The sequence below is a fragment of the Pyxicephalus adspersus genome, chromosome 2 (assembly GCF_032062135.1).
Source record: "Pyxicephalus adspersus chromosome 2, UCB_Pads_2.0, whole genome shotgun sequence".
In the NCBI taxonomy this organism is placed as follows: Eukaryota; Metazoa; Chordata; class Amphibia; order Anura; family Pyxicephalidae; genus Pyxicephalus; species Pyxicephalus adspersus.
In genome coordinates, this window is record NC_092859.1 from 82,546,717 (window position 1) to 82,559,400 (window position 12,684).

The 12,684-nt window shown below is 36.1% G+C and overlaps 1 protein-coding gene across 2 annotated transcripts in view; it reads right to left on the reverse strand.

Moving 5' to 3' along the window:
* Positions 1-12,684, reverse strand: part of LOC140323840 (solute carrier family 23 member 1-like) — a 75,374-nt gene that overhangs the window by 51,264 nt on the left and 11,426 nt on the right. For both annotated transcript variants that reach the window (XM_072401228.1, XM_072401229.1), the window contains exons 2-5: positions 12,033-12,182; positions 9,128-9,285; positions 7,136-7,298; positions 2,771-2,952 (exon numbers count right to left, since the gene is read on the reverse strand). In XM_072401228.1, coding sequence (XP_072257329.1) covers positions 2,771-2,952; positions 7,136-7,298; positions 9,128-9,285; positions 12,033-12,182 — 653 coding nt within the window. The remainder of the gene's footprint in view (positions 1-2,770; positions 2,953-7,135; positions 7,299-9,127; positions 9,286-12,032; positions 12,183-12,684) is intronic.

Here is a 12,684-nt window from a genome sequence, read left to right on the forward strand (position 1 = left end):
ATCCCTCTGTACATTTTGTACATTACTTAACATTCAGTTGTTGTTAAACCTTGAAACTTTGGATCTAAAGCTGGGTACACACGTGCAATAATTGTCGTTGGAAAGGATCTTTCACAATCCTTTCCAATAACTAAGGACTGCACGATACATGAACAAGTGTTGTACATACAGCACCATTCTGCTCTATGGAGAGGGGAGGGGGAGAACGATGGAGCGGCACCCTGCTGCAGTCTCTCCCCCTTCACTTCCATTACGATCGTTCGTCGTCCATGGTCCGTGGATCCGCCAGGACGGTCGTTCGGACAATGGACGACGGGCACTGTACACACGCCAGATTCTTGTCCAATATCAGTTGTGGCTGCAATCATTGGGAGAAGTGTGCAAACCCCGGGGCACTGGAGGTTTATTACCTCTAGTGCCCCGGGGTTCGCAAACAGGTGGATTTCCAGGGCTAAATGCAGCTCTAGAAATCCTCCTGTTTCAATTTCCTTGATCTTCCGATGGTTTCGCGAAATCAGTTTGCCAAAATTTCGCGGAACCATTGGAAGTTCGAGGAAATTTTGCCAAAGGCACTCTCACTCATCCCAAGGTTGAACCTGCAGCAGACCGCTGTGGTCCACTGCAGGTCTAAAATTGTCCTTACAAAGCAATAAAAAACAGGCAGATGTTCTAAGCCTTTCACGTTTTATTCAAAACCAAATAAAATAATCTGTCTTTTATTACACTGATAGGGGTATTATAGAGGTCAAGTATTCCCACTAAAGATTCTATTTGCTTTTTGGTACCCTAAAGCTTTTGAAGTTGTGAATTTACCTCCTTTTGATAGCTGTAGGGGAACTGTTTTGAGATGTCTGTGGTATTAGGATATTTCTATTCCACTGGCTCCATCTTTAGTTAAATTATGCAGGTCCTATCAGCCCCATATTTCATGCAAAAAGTAGTTTTGTGTTTGTTCTTGAACTTAGGTCACACTTGTATTGTTTCTCTTCCATCCCAATGCTTTGAAAAATTGTTGCTTTTAATTAACAGGGTAGGTCACGCCTTTCCTCAGATAGAAATCTCAGTCTTTACTTTTACAAGGATAGAATAATGGAATTTTTTCCTAAGGCTCCCTTCATCTAGACTGAGTTAGGTCTTTGCTATCTTGTATGGCACTGTATGTTATCTATTTCACAGACAAAAAACTATATATGTCAAAGAATAATATTCTTAGGTTCAAGGGGAACGTGGTGTTTATAGAAAGAATAATATGTCCCCGATTAACTTATAAAAGGCATAAAACTATCCATATATAGCAATGTAATAAAAAAAAAGCCTGTCTGGGAGCAAGATGGGAGAATAAAAAAGAAAATGCATTTCCTTCATACTCTTTTTCTAACTGTCTATCTGGTCTTAATTTTGGCACTGCAGTGCTCCTTCCTGGAGATTCCAGCATCAATAGCATAGACAGCTGCTCCACTTTACTCTCAGAACCTCAACTGTTACAGTGCCCTGTACATGTGTCTATGCAATGTTTGGAAACAGTTTGTACGATGTGATCATATTTCCCAGACATTGTGGGCAGCAGGGCATATACTGAGCACTGAAACCTGTAGAGCAAGGGTATCAAACTCTGGCCCACAGGCCAAATCTGGCCCGCAGCATCCTTTTTTTGCCCCCCAAAAGAATCCTAAATATGAGGTGCAGCTGGTCTGCTGCTGCATTGAAATAGCGCTGCTACTACAATTCCGGGCATGACTCAAGTCAATAGACCAGCGGCCTCTCTGCCTATGCGTGGCCCTACATTGGACTGTTTTTTAGACGTAGGCAATTGTAGTAGCAGTGCTATTTCAGTGAAGAAGGAGTTCCAGCCACTCACAACATTAGGCCCCGCATTGGACTGTTTTCTTGATGCAGGGAATTGTAGTAGCGGTGCTATTTCAGTTTTAGGTTTGGTCCGCGGCTTTGTCTAAGTTTTTAATTTTGGCCCACTGTGTATTTGAGTTTGACACCCCTGCTGTAAAGCAAGGTTCAGTTATATACCTTCTAACAATTTAAATTACTCCCAGGGACACTTGTAAGCTAAACTTTCTTAGACTGTCATGCTCTGTAGTATCTCAGTAAATGATTTGCATAGAAATGTTTTTAAATATTCTCCATAAAGATTATATACATTCTATTTGAATGCAAAACTAGATTACAAAAACTATTTTACATTTAAAATTTAAAAAAGAAAAACTGGTAAAGCCTAACCAAAATTTCAGTTTTAATCAGCTAAATACATTACAGCTGCATTGAAATAAAAAGTGTTTGAAGTCTTCCAGTTCATTTTCTTTAGAAACAAGCATTAGCTACCAAGTAGGAAACCATGTTTCATGTCGGCATACTGTACAGAAGGACCCAAGCCCTCCTTGAGGATATAGTTTTGAGTTACCTATGGCTTCATGATTAATAAATCTCATATATATATATATATATATATATATATATATATATTCATACAACCACAAGGCAATAGGTATGTTTATCTTGGTAACTGGACTGGAGAATAATATGAATGGTCATCAAACTGGTGATTGTCCATCGACAGATAAAAAATCAGAAAAAAGAAAGAAAAAGCAGTGAATCTGGCATTCAACACTTCTCTGGTGGAGAATCTTCGAAGTCCATGTGTTTTCAATAGGAGTGATTCATTCTACACCAGTAAATATGTGCTGAATGTCAGAATCACTGCTATAAATAGACCCCTATCTCTTTAAATAGTGTTATTTGAGCAAATAGTATAACTTACAATGCAGAGATGCCCCAATGTGCCCCACACTTTTTTCCTGCTTCTTGAAACAAAGAAAGTCCTATAAGTGTGATGGTTGGTGCAATAGATAAAGGTCCAATAAACCTCAATAGAAGTCCAATCAGTCCTGTAAATCCCAGCAACAATTGCAGGCAGGAAGCCACAATAACTGCACCTTGAATCTATATATAAAAAAGACATTGGTGCTCATTAGTATATTGCATCTTTTATTAGAAGCACTGTATAAAATTACCATTTCAGTTCAAATATACAATATCTATCTGACAGACACAATGGGGAAGCCGGGATTATACTCCAGCCCAGTGGTTTCCTAAGGTGCTATAGGAATCCTGCAAAGTTCCTGCCTTTAATATGGTGGCTTCTGCCTCACTTTTTCCTGTGCCCCTTCGCCACAACTAACCAATCCTTGAGAATGAGGGCTGGAGGAGTAGGGGGACAAGAGAGAGAAGCAGCAGTGGTTGCATAAGGCAAGATGGTTAACAGAGGGTCTGTCACTGGGATCTATCACTGGGATCTGTCAGTGGGGATCTGTCAAATGAAGATTGCTACCAAGGGATTCGTAGCTGAGAAGTCTGTGACTGGGGAATTTAACATTTTGTTTAATGTTTAAATTCACAATAGTAGCATGAACTGGAAAGGCTTAGAAACTACTGCTGCAACCATTTATTCCCTATCCTGTTTCATATGATTAGATATATTATAGGGTAAAGTGTGTTCAGCAGCTAGCATCTTCTTGAATGTTAAACTGTAAAATTAAGCCTATGTTTTTCCCGTGAGCTAAAGATATTTCACTGCAAACTGATATGTGATTTTTATGTCATGAATTAGCATTATGCTTCTAAGCATGGAGATTGAAATGCTTTGTACCAGCAGCTTGGAATTCAAATGTAAAGTCTTGGCTTGTCTGCATGTCTACCTCAGGTCAAGGGTGAAAAAAACATGTCTTTTATGACTTAAACTGGCTTTTCTTTTGTTGACTTGTTATACTATGTTATCAGGAAACTGTGATTAGCTACTTCACAGAAAATGCTGGTTCATTCATAGTGCACTTTCCTTAAACACTATGGACATTTCTGATTTCTGGTATTGCCACATTCATACCCATGTGCACTAGACAGACTTCAAATCCAATCAAAAAGATCACATATAAATATAGCTACATACAGCTATTCCAACACTGATATATTGATACTGATGTCACATATGTCATCTGACCTTAGTAATACCCAAACCAAAAGTTATCAGACAGGAAAGCTGGTGGTACTTGATATATGTTCTGATTATTGGGAATAGGTCAAGTGTGGAGATGTGGGAAATTTATAGTTTTCAATTACTTGAAATTCTAGATAAAAATGAAGAGTTTTTTTTAAATGTTGCCATTTTGTAGACTATATGGAAGGTGAAATTAGGTACATTATTATTTTTTTATGGCTTTTACATTTTTTCTGAATGTTGCAGAAACTCTCTTTATCTATGCTGGACCTGTTCTTTGCCATAAAATACTGCATTATTATCCACTTTATTTTGTTTCACCCCAAAAAATAAATAGTGGAAAAAACACATTAAATACACAAAAAGGGAAAAAAAACACAAGAAAAACATAAAGGGTTTCTTTATAAATCAGTGACCCTAATCTACCTAACATCTACCAAACATTCTCTGGTGGGAAAACTTCCAGAAGAGTTTTCAACAGGAGTAATGGATCCGCTACCAGAAAATGCCTTGGGATTAAAAAAACAAAACAAAACTAAAACTGTACACATCAATTTGTTTTTACTATTAAACAAATTGTATCTAAGTAGCTCAATAAAAAAGCAAAGATATCAAAAATAAATTGATTTTATTTATATATGTCTCTCATTAGGCCAACAACCATCAATTTTTACTTGCCTGCTGACCCAAATTTGCTTTTCATTGAACATGATGTATACCCATTTTCAAGCAAAAATAGCCTCATTCATTTAAGAGAAATATTATACTTCAGAATTGACCCAATTAATTAATGGAAAAATGCTTTCCTTTACTATTTATGCTATTTAAAACTATTTACATTTATTTGTCACATTTGTCCACTGATTCACTTGATAAAAAATAAAAACGATTCCTGTTTTTACATGTTAATTGTCAGGCCTCGCCAGATTCATTTGGCTTATGGAAAGCACATTTCCAGGTTTTTTTTCTTTTAAATTTAAAAACAAAAGACCCTTCAAGCATGTTATTTAAAGGATTTGTGTATTTTCAATAATGCCTTCTAAAAGTACCTCTTCCTTTTAAATTGTATTTTCCCCATCTTTTTTGCTTTTTACTGGAGCTTGCTTCAAATCAATTACCCCAGATTCAATCTACTCATCCCTAGTAGTCTTCCCCGCAGATAATCTGCACATGTGTGGGCAGCACGGTGGCTCAGAGATAGCTCTCCATCCTTTGCCTAAAAATAAATTGCTAATGTTGGTGCTTTGGCACTATTGTGTGAAAACATCCATGTTTATTTAACTTAACTATGGCCATAAGGATAATATAAAACAATAGCAAAGTAAAAACATTTTCAAAACTATTATTAATCCACTGAAGAGTGATATGAAGGTCAGAGCTTTTATTATAACAGGAAAAATATGGTCTTTAATTCCTCATCTGGAAAATGCAAAGAGAAGGATATTCTAACGTCTGCTAAAGTTGCCCTGTTATTGTGTACTTTTCTTTCCCAAGTAATCTGTGTCAAGCTTTGCTTCTAATTTTAAAACACTAAAAAAAATAATTTGTAATTTTAAATGGTTTTCATTATGTGACTGCTTAGCATTTGAGAAGATGAAAAAACTATTTTAAAGTTAAATTCCAGGCATCTATAATAGAAAAATGCCTCTTGGTGGAAATAGTGCAAGTACATTTGACCTGGTATAATCAGGTTTCTGCAATCCAATGTATAGCAGCACTTTGCCTGTGAAAAGAAAGGACAGCATCAGGTATGCTACTTGCAAATATTTTGAGAAGGAACATGCTAAAATCAGAAGAAAGCAGAATAAGTAGATAGAATGCTTTGCCAGTCTCACACTGCTTCTCATTACTATTCAACAAGCAAGCTGAATTTTGAGATAGGTGTTCACTCCATTTCTTCTCCAGTCTACCTCAGTGTTTCCCAACTAGGGTTCCTCCAGAGATTGCTAGGGATTCCTTGAGAAATTAGCAATTTGTGGCTCTCAAGTTAGTTTAACTGACACTGATGATCTTTCTTGGATATCTGTAAGGGTGACATTCTTCTCACCGGTCAGCAATATAAAAGGCATCTTTCCTACAGATTACAATGGTAATGAATTGGAAAATGTAGACATAGTTATTCTATCAGTGGTTCCCTGAAAACCTAAAAGTTCTTTTGGGAGGTTATTTGAAAGTTATTTCACCATTTTAAATAGGTTTAGAAACACTGGTCTTCCTGAACAGAAAAAGTGTCAACTACTTGAATTGAGAAATTCATCAAGTAAAACAGGTACATTATAGTATTTTATCAGGTTATATAGATTTTACTCTGGAGTTAGGTTTGCTTGGATTTTTGTTTAACATACATTACATACTTTACATACATTATTCAGACACAACTATTAAACTATTTGACAGTGTATGGATGAAATCAATATTAACAGACAACCCTGACAGTGTAGACAGTAGGCTATGAAATATGCATTAATGTATCCTAAGTGAAAAGATGAAACTTTCATAAATATAGCATTGTGTCTTTCAGATGGCTAAATTTTAATTAGGCCAGACAAATTTTACATTTCACCAAATACAATTTTCTTTACTGCTAATACTCACATAATACAAGCATACTCCTAATTATAAATTGTGTCTTGGTGGTCTCATCATTATGGAAAACCTACCTGCTAATCTTACTTTATGTTGACACGGTAAAAATAAAGCAAAGCAGAGTGAAGTTAAGCAACATATGACAACCAGTAGGAAGGTTTATCTTGTTTTTCTGGTTGTTTTTACTTTTTGCACTAGAGAATAATTAACCTCTAGTGCCCAGGGATTGCAGAGGATCCCATGATACAGCCCTGGAAATCCTCCTGTTCAGCGAGAGCTCGACCTCTCGACGAATCAGAAGGTCATTCTCGCTTACATTTTCTGTAAGCGAGAAAGGCCCGATTCGCCGCAAGATCAAACTTAATATTCTCGCTCGCTCATGCCTAGTTATGAAGCATATGAAGATATTTTAGAATACTAAATGTGATGATAGATAACTAAATAAAAAAGACAGCTTGGTGTTATTAAAATAAATACATTTTTCCTACCATACTAGTTTATGAAAATAATATAGATCTTAAAGAGTTTAAGGGAAAATAGAATTACTTCTCTCATCCGGGACTGCCATGATTCTGTATAATTTGCAGAAGCGTTCACTGTTCCATTATATAGCAACATTTCTGATTCCTGGCATTTCCATTGAGGCAGTGATAATATTGCTAGAGTGGGCGTGATTAGGCTGAAGGTCCCACCCTGTAAAATAGGAAGCCTGCGAGATACAAAACAAACTAGAAGTTAACACCATCTTGAATAGAACAGAATAAGAATTGCATTTATATTAAAACATATATCAATAGTGTGCACATTTTAACAACAATTCAATAAAGTTTATCATTCCCTTTTGTGTTACTCTCTTGGTGCCCCCTGGATTACAAGGAGGCCTGATAGCAGACTGAGATTTTGTGTCCTGGATTGCTGCTTGTACATACCATCTGCTGTAAAACTGGAAACTAATATAATTTTTTTTCAAATGTATGGTTATACTATGAAAATCAAGACATTTAAAAATTAGGTTTTAAACTTAATGAAAATGATCTCAAAAATGTTTACATAAAGTTTGATTCTCATATTAAGAGGAATACCAGCTTTTAGGAGAATATGCAGTTTTGGGGCCATAGTGGATTCTTGTCATACATGTGCAAATGTACCCATATGTTAGTTAATGCTCAGCTGTACTTATAAAAAAAAGAGCTATTCTATACAGCTAGACATTTTAGCTAGCTTTTCCTTAAGTGTCACCCCATGTCTGGTATTTAATATTTATTGGATTCAGTATTTTCAAGAATGTTGTTCCTGCCTAGAAGTTTGGCTGCAAAGTTGTAATATAGGCATGGGTCACCGGCAGGGATTTACGAAATCTTGACTGACCCGAGCATTAATTATAATTATCAGTACAGCCTACACACAACTCACGGTGAGTTTTGTAAATACCCTGATTTTCCTTCACTTCTTGTTCTGTCTTATACGTATCATGCATGCTAAAAGTGAGATAACAGAAGCTGACAAAACTTTTAATCCTTATAGCAGGGGTGTAAAACTCAAATACACAGAGGGACAAAATTAAAAACTTAGACAAAGTCGCAGGCCAAATTTTTACTTCTCATTAGATATAAACCCCTTTCATAGGGAGACAAAGAGGTTTTGCTTCACATTTAATCTGGAACAAGCTTATAATAGAGAGAGAGGCATAAACATTTTTCTTTTTAATTTTATTTAAGAAAAAATCTTATGCCTCCTTCTCTATGTGTAGCCTTCTGAGTTAAATTTCAATAGTAACCTTTTTGCACAGACTAACAATAATAACAACAATATTCTTCTATGAAAATCCAACCATCCAAGTCCATGCCTTGGAGTAGCAAGGAAAAGTACAGCTGAAGGGGAGTGCTGGAAATGCCAGACGTGGCCAATGCAGAGCTAAATCTTATGAGAGGCCTGCGGCTGAAACTCCCTCTTGATTGAAATAGTGCTGCTACTAAAAATCCCGGCATTATTTGTGTCTATAAAACAGTCCAATGAAGGGCCACGCATAGGCAGAGAGCCCACTGGTCTATAGATGCGAGTGATGCCTGGAATTGTAGTAGCGGCGCTATTTCAATGCAGCGGCGGGCCAGCTGCAGTTCATATTTAGGATTCCTTTGGGGGCCAAAAAAAGGACTTTAAGGGCCACATTTGGCGCCGGGCCAGAGTTTGACACCCCCTGCCTTATAGTACTAAAACTAAAGTACATAAAAGTTTTGGTCTAAACTTTATATTTATTTGAAATAAAAGGTTGCATTAAAGCCCCACTGTAGTCCCCCCCTCCCTTTTTCTACTTCAAAACATTTTAACTTTTAAAATAAATTTTCTTCCCTTCACTTCAGGGCACTATAATAGAATAATGAGTAACATCCATCCTTTTTATCAAAAATGTCCACACAAAGATGCATTGTAGAGGAAAAAAAGTGGCATAGTCTGGTGCCCAGAATGAGTCGTAGTTTATTGTATACTTGTTTATGTTGCATATAACATATGTATTATGGTTGTGTATATAATAATTACCTTGTTCCTATTGTTGTTTGAAGAAGCGTACATATACCAGACACAAAAAATATAGTACTTATCAACTGGCTTTTCACAGCATTGTCATGTTTAACACATAGAGGTTCTGCAAGAATTAGTGGAATCGCTATTATTCCTCCAAAAGCCAAAATATAATGCTGAAATAAAAAAGAAATATTTATGTATTATTTGTTGTGGCACAGACTAATGAGAAATCTATATGGTTTAATATCACATAGTGTATTACAATCAAGAAATCTGACATTTCCTCAAAAATTCCCTTGTGTGAATCTTCCAGGTCCTTGATCCCTAAGGAGCTGAAATCCTGAATGTTGCATTGATGCACAGAAGACTGGAATCTGTGCTTGGTAGCATATTTCAGGTATCCAATGATACTTCATCATTTCCCCCCCCCCCCCCCCCCCCCCATATGTAGTCTGAAGCATTTAAGTTGTTCTTTCTTCAACGTGACTGGTGACCATCATTTATCTACCCTGGCTGGGGTCAGTGATCACTGATGTCACGGCTTATGGTGTTATTTCACTCTATTAGTTAAGTTTTTAGAATACACTAACAGCTTACTAAGTGATAAGGCCTCAAGTCTCAAATGTATCCTTTAAATGTGTTTTTTATTTACATTTAATTAACATATATTGACTGACAATGACATGTATTGATGAAAAGTAACTGGTTTACAAAACAATCAATGCTTGACCTAATGGCTTATTGGATAATCCCAAATCATGTGGGAATTTATTTTTCAGAAGTATTCGGTCTTAATGTGACAGAAATGCTGATTACAGGAATATTTTATAAGCTAATAAAGACCTGAAGGAAACTCTGACCACAGTGCTGATTGGCAGGAAATGGGGGCTGTGGACGTTTTGGAACTTACAAGTATACTACTGGAAGACCCGCTGATGAAGTATATCTCCTAAAAATGAAAATTGTATAGTGCAGTATGTGTAGTATTTACATGGGTATTAACTTGTCACTCCTGGTATCTGCAAATCTTTGATAAGTGATACCTAAATATCTGGTTTGCTGTAATATATAACATATTACAACTATCATGCATCAAAAAAATTGTCGTCATCAGTAAAACAGATAAAGTGAATATTGGTGAGACATTTAATGTTCTGTTGATATATACGTTGTCTCCTGCTGACTTCAGCAGTCAGTTGGATTTTGTGCACGATCAAAGCCTGATAATAAGTTATTAAAAGGAAATTTGCAGTGATTTGGTACAATATTTATGTAAAGTAAATGTTAATTTTTTTAATAGTTTTTTTAAACTAGGTAAAATGGAAATATTTAACCAGTAGGTAGAGCTCCTGGTTTCTGCAGCCTTCTTAATGTCTGTTGTAAACACCAAAAGTTCAAGGTGATCTTTATACTTTATGTACAAGTTCTAGTGATATTCTTTTGTCATTCATTTTATTTGTGAAACAGAACACTGAAAAGGGGAAACAACACATCATGATTCTAAGTTCAGGGGCCAAGTAGCATAGTATTTGTATGGTCAATAAAGGCAATGATGGACATCTTATAATACAGTAAATTTTCTTGGTTGGGGCATTTACTTTTAAATGTTTAAATGATTAACATGTTTAGTTTAGGCTTTTAGCTATATTTGTTCTTTTACAAGTGAAAATGTAGCTCAGTGCGGTATAAAGCATGACAACCCTCTGCCCCTTTAAAAACACAATATAGCAAACTATAGAATTTGTGTAAAATATATGTTTCACTTTAAAACCTGTACTAGTATATCCAAAGTGATTTCTAAAAATATCACCCTAAACTAGGTACATTTAGGTAGTTTTATCTTCATTTCCTGTCCTAAGGATTCAGGAAATGAAGGGAGATATCTCTAAATGTAAAAAAGAAATTCCTTATTAGACAGTTGTCATATAAATAAACATCCCTTTGGTAAATGTCCCCACTTACATCATATGTGCTCCAAACAATTATAAAGTGCTCATCCCTTTTTTATATTGTTTGATCTTTGTTTTAACATTTTTCAAGCTTGCAAACTGCACAGCTCTCTGTCCAACCTAAGCTATTTGTAAAGTAGCCTCTATTCGGACCAACAGTGGTAATGGTGATGTGACAATTAAAATCAAGATCACATGCTATCTCCATGGCAAGCTGCAAACAGAAGATTTCTTTGGAAATCCGTTGCTTCCCTTTGATGCCCTAATCTATGCGGATCTTGGCACAACAGCCATGCTTAAAATGCTGCAGAGATTGGACATCAGGGTTGTTTCAGCAGAAATAAAAGCAAAAAATAACAGGAATAGTAACGCTTCTCTTAGTAAAGAGAACTTGGGATCCATGCTTTGACAATATGCAGAATATTCTTTGATTTAAGGCAAAGTTGGAGAGTTTCACGTTGTTTTACCTTTTGCATAGAGAATAAAAAATAGGAATTACTATGACAGTAGCATCAGACAAGGATTACAGGGTGTCTGATATGTATGGAGATGGGTGCGTCTCACTACTTGTCATTTCTCAGGAGATATCTTTCTGTGCTCTGCCTTTTTGTCAATAGATAGGTAGTCAATGTCAATAGGTAGTTTTTTCCAGCAACAACAAGCAGAATATTTGGCCCCATTACATAGATTTCCCAACATGTTTGGAAATCTCTTTGAAATGAAGTATGTTTGGAACTTAGGATAATATCTTTATCACCTCTCAGGGGTGCCTTAAAAAACCTGATCTTGTATCTGCCCTTCAGGTTCTTCTCCAGCTTCTCTGAAATCTCTCATCCCTCAGCAAAAGAGGTTTGTGATAGATTCAAATCACCAGTAAAAGTTGGAAGTTCTTAAGCATCTTCTGCATTGTTTCATTTTCACAACACTTCAACCATTTAGATAAGTTTTCACATACTTATAAATACACTAACCTGTAATGCCAGCAGTATGCACAGATACCAAGGTGGCCTGTCATCGATGGCATAAATTAAGTCTGTAGATGGCTTGTTACAAGATTCTGCAGTCATGTCTGTTATATTCTGAGTATTTTCTTCAAGGTCTTTTTCATATAATTTTTGTCTCTATGAAAAAACAAATGCAAATGGTTTTAGTTTGAATTATTAAACATGGTAATACTTGAATTAGATTACCTAGTAAAAAACACTAAACACTTGGTCTCGTCACCATAACCTGAATGTTTATCAAGTTCTCATTTCTCACTGATCACAACTTTATAGAAGCTATGATTTTCTGACTAGCTCTAAAAATCCTGGAACAACCATTTGTAAATGAAAATAAATGGCTCTAGACTTTAGAGCTGTAGATAACCTAGAAAATGGCAGTCTTTCTATGGGCACTGTAAAGTAGGGGTATGATGGACATGGCTCTGCACACTCACCATCATGGTGTACACCTGTTCCCACTCTGTTTCTACATGTATGCTACCTATTATTACATCTAGGAACACGCACTTTAAAAAAATATGCCACAATTTTGTTGGACCTAGATCCTTTGATGTACAGAGAGAAGAAGATAACCTTCTAATTGGAGTACAGACCACAAACAGTGCCAGTGAGAAGTAAA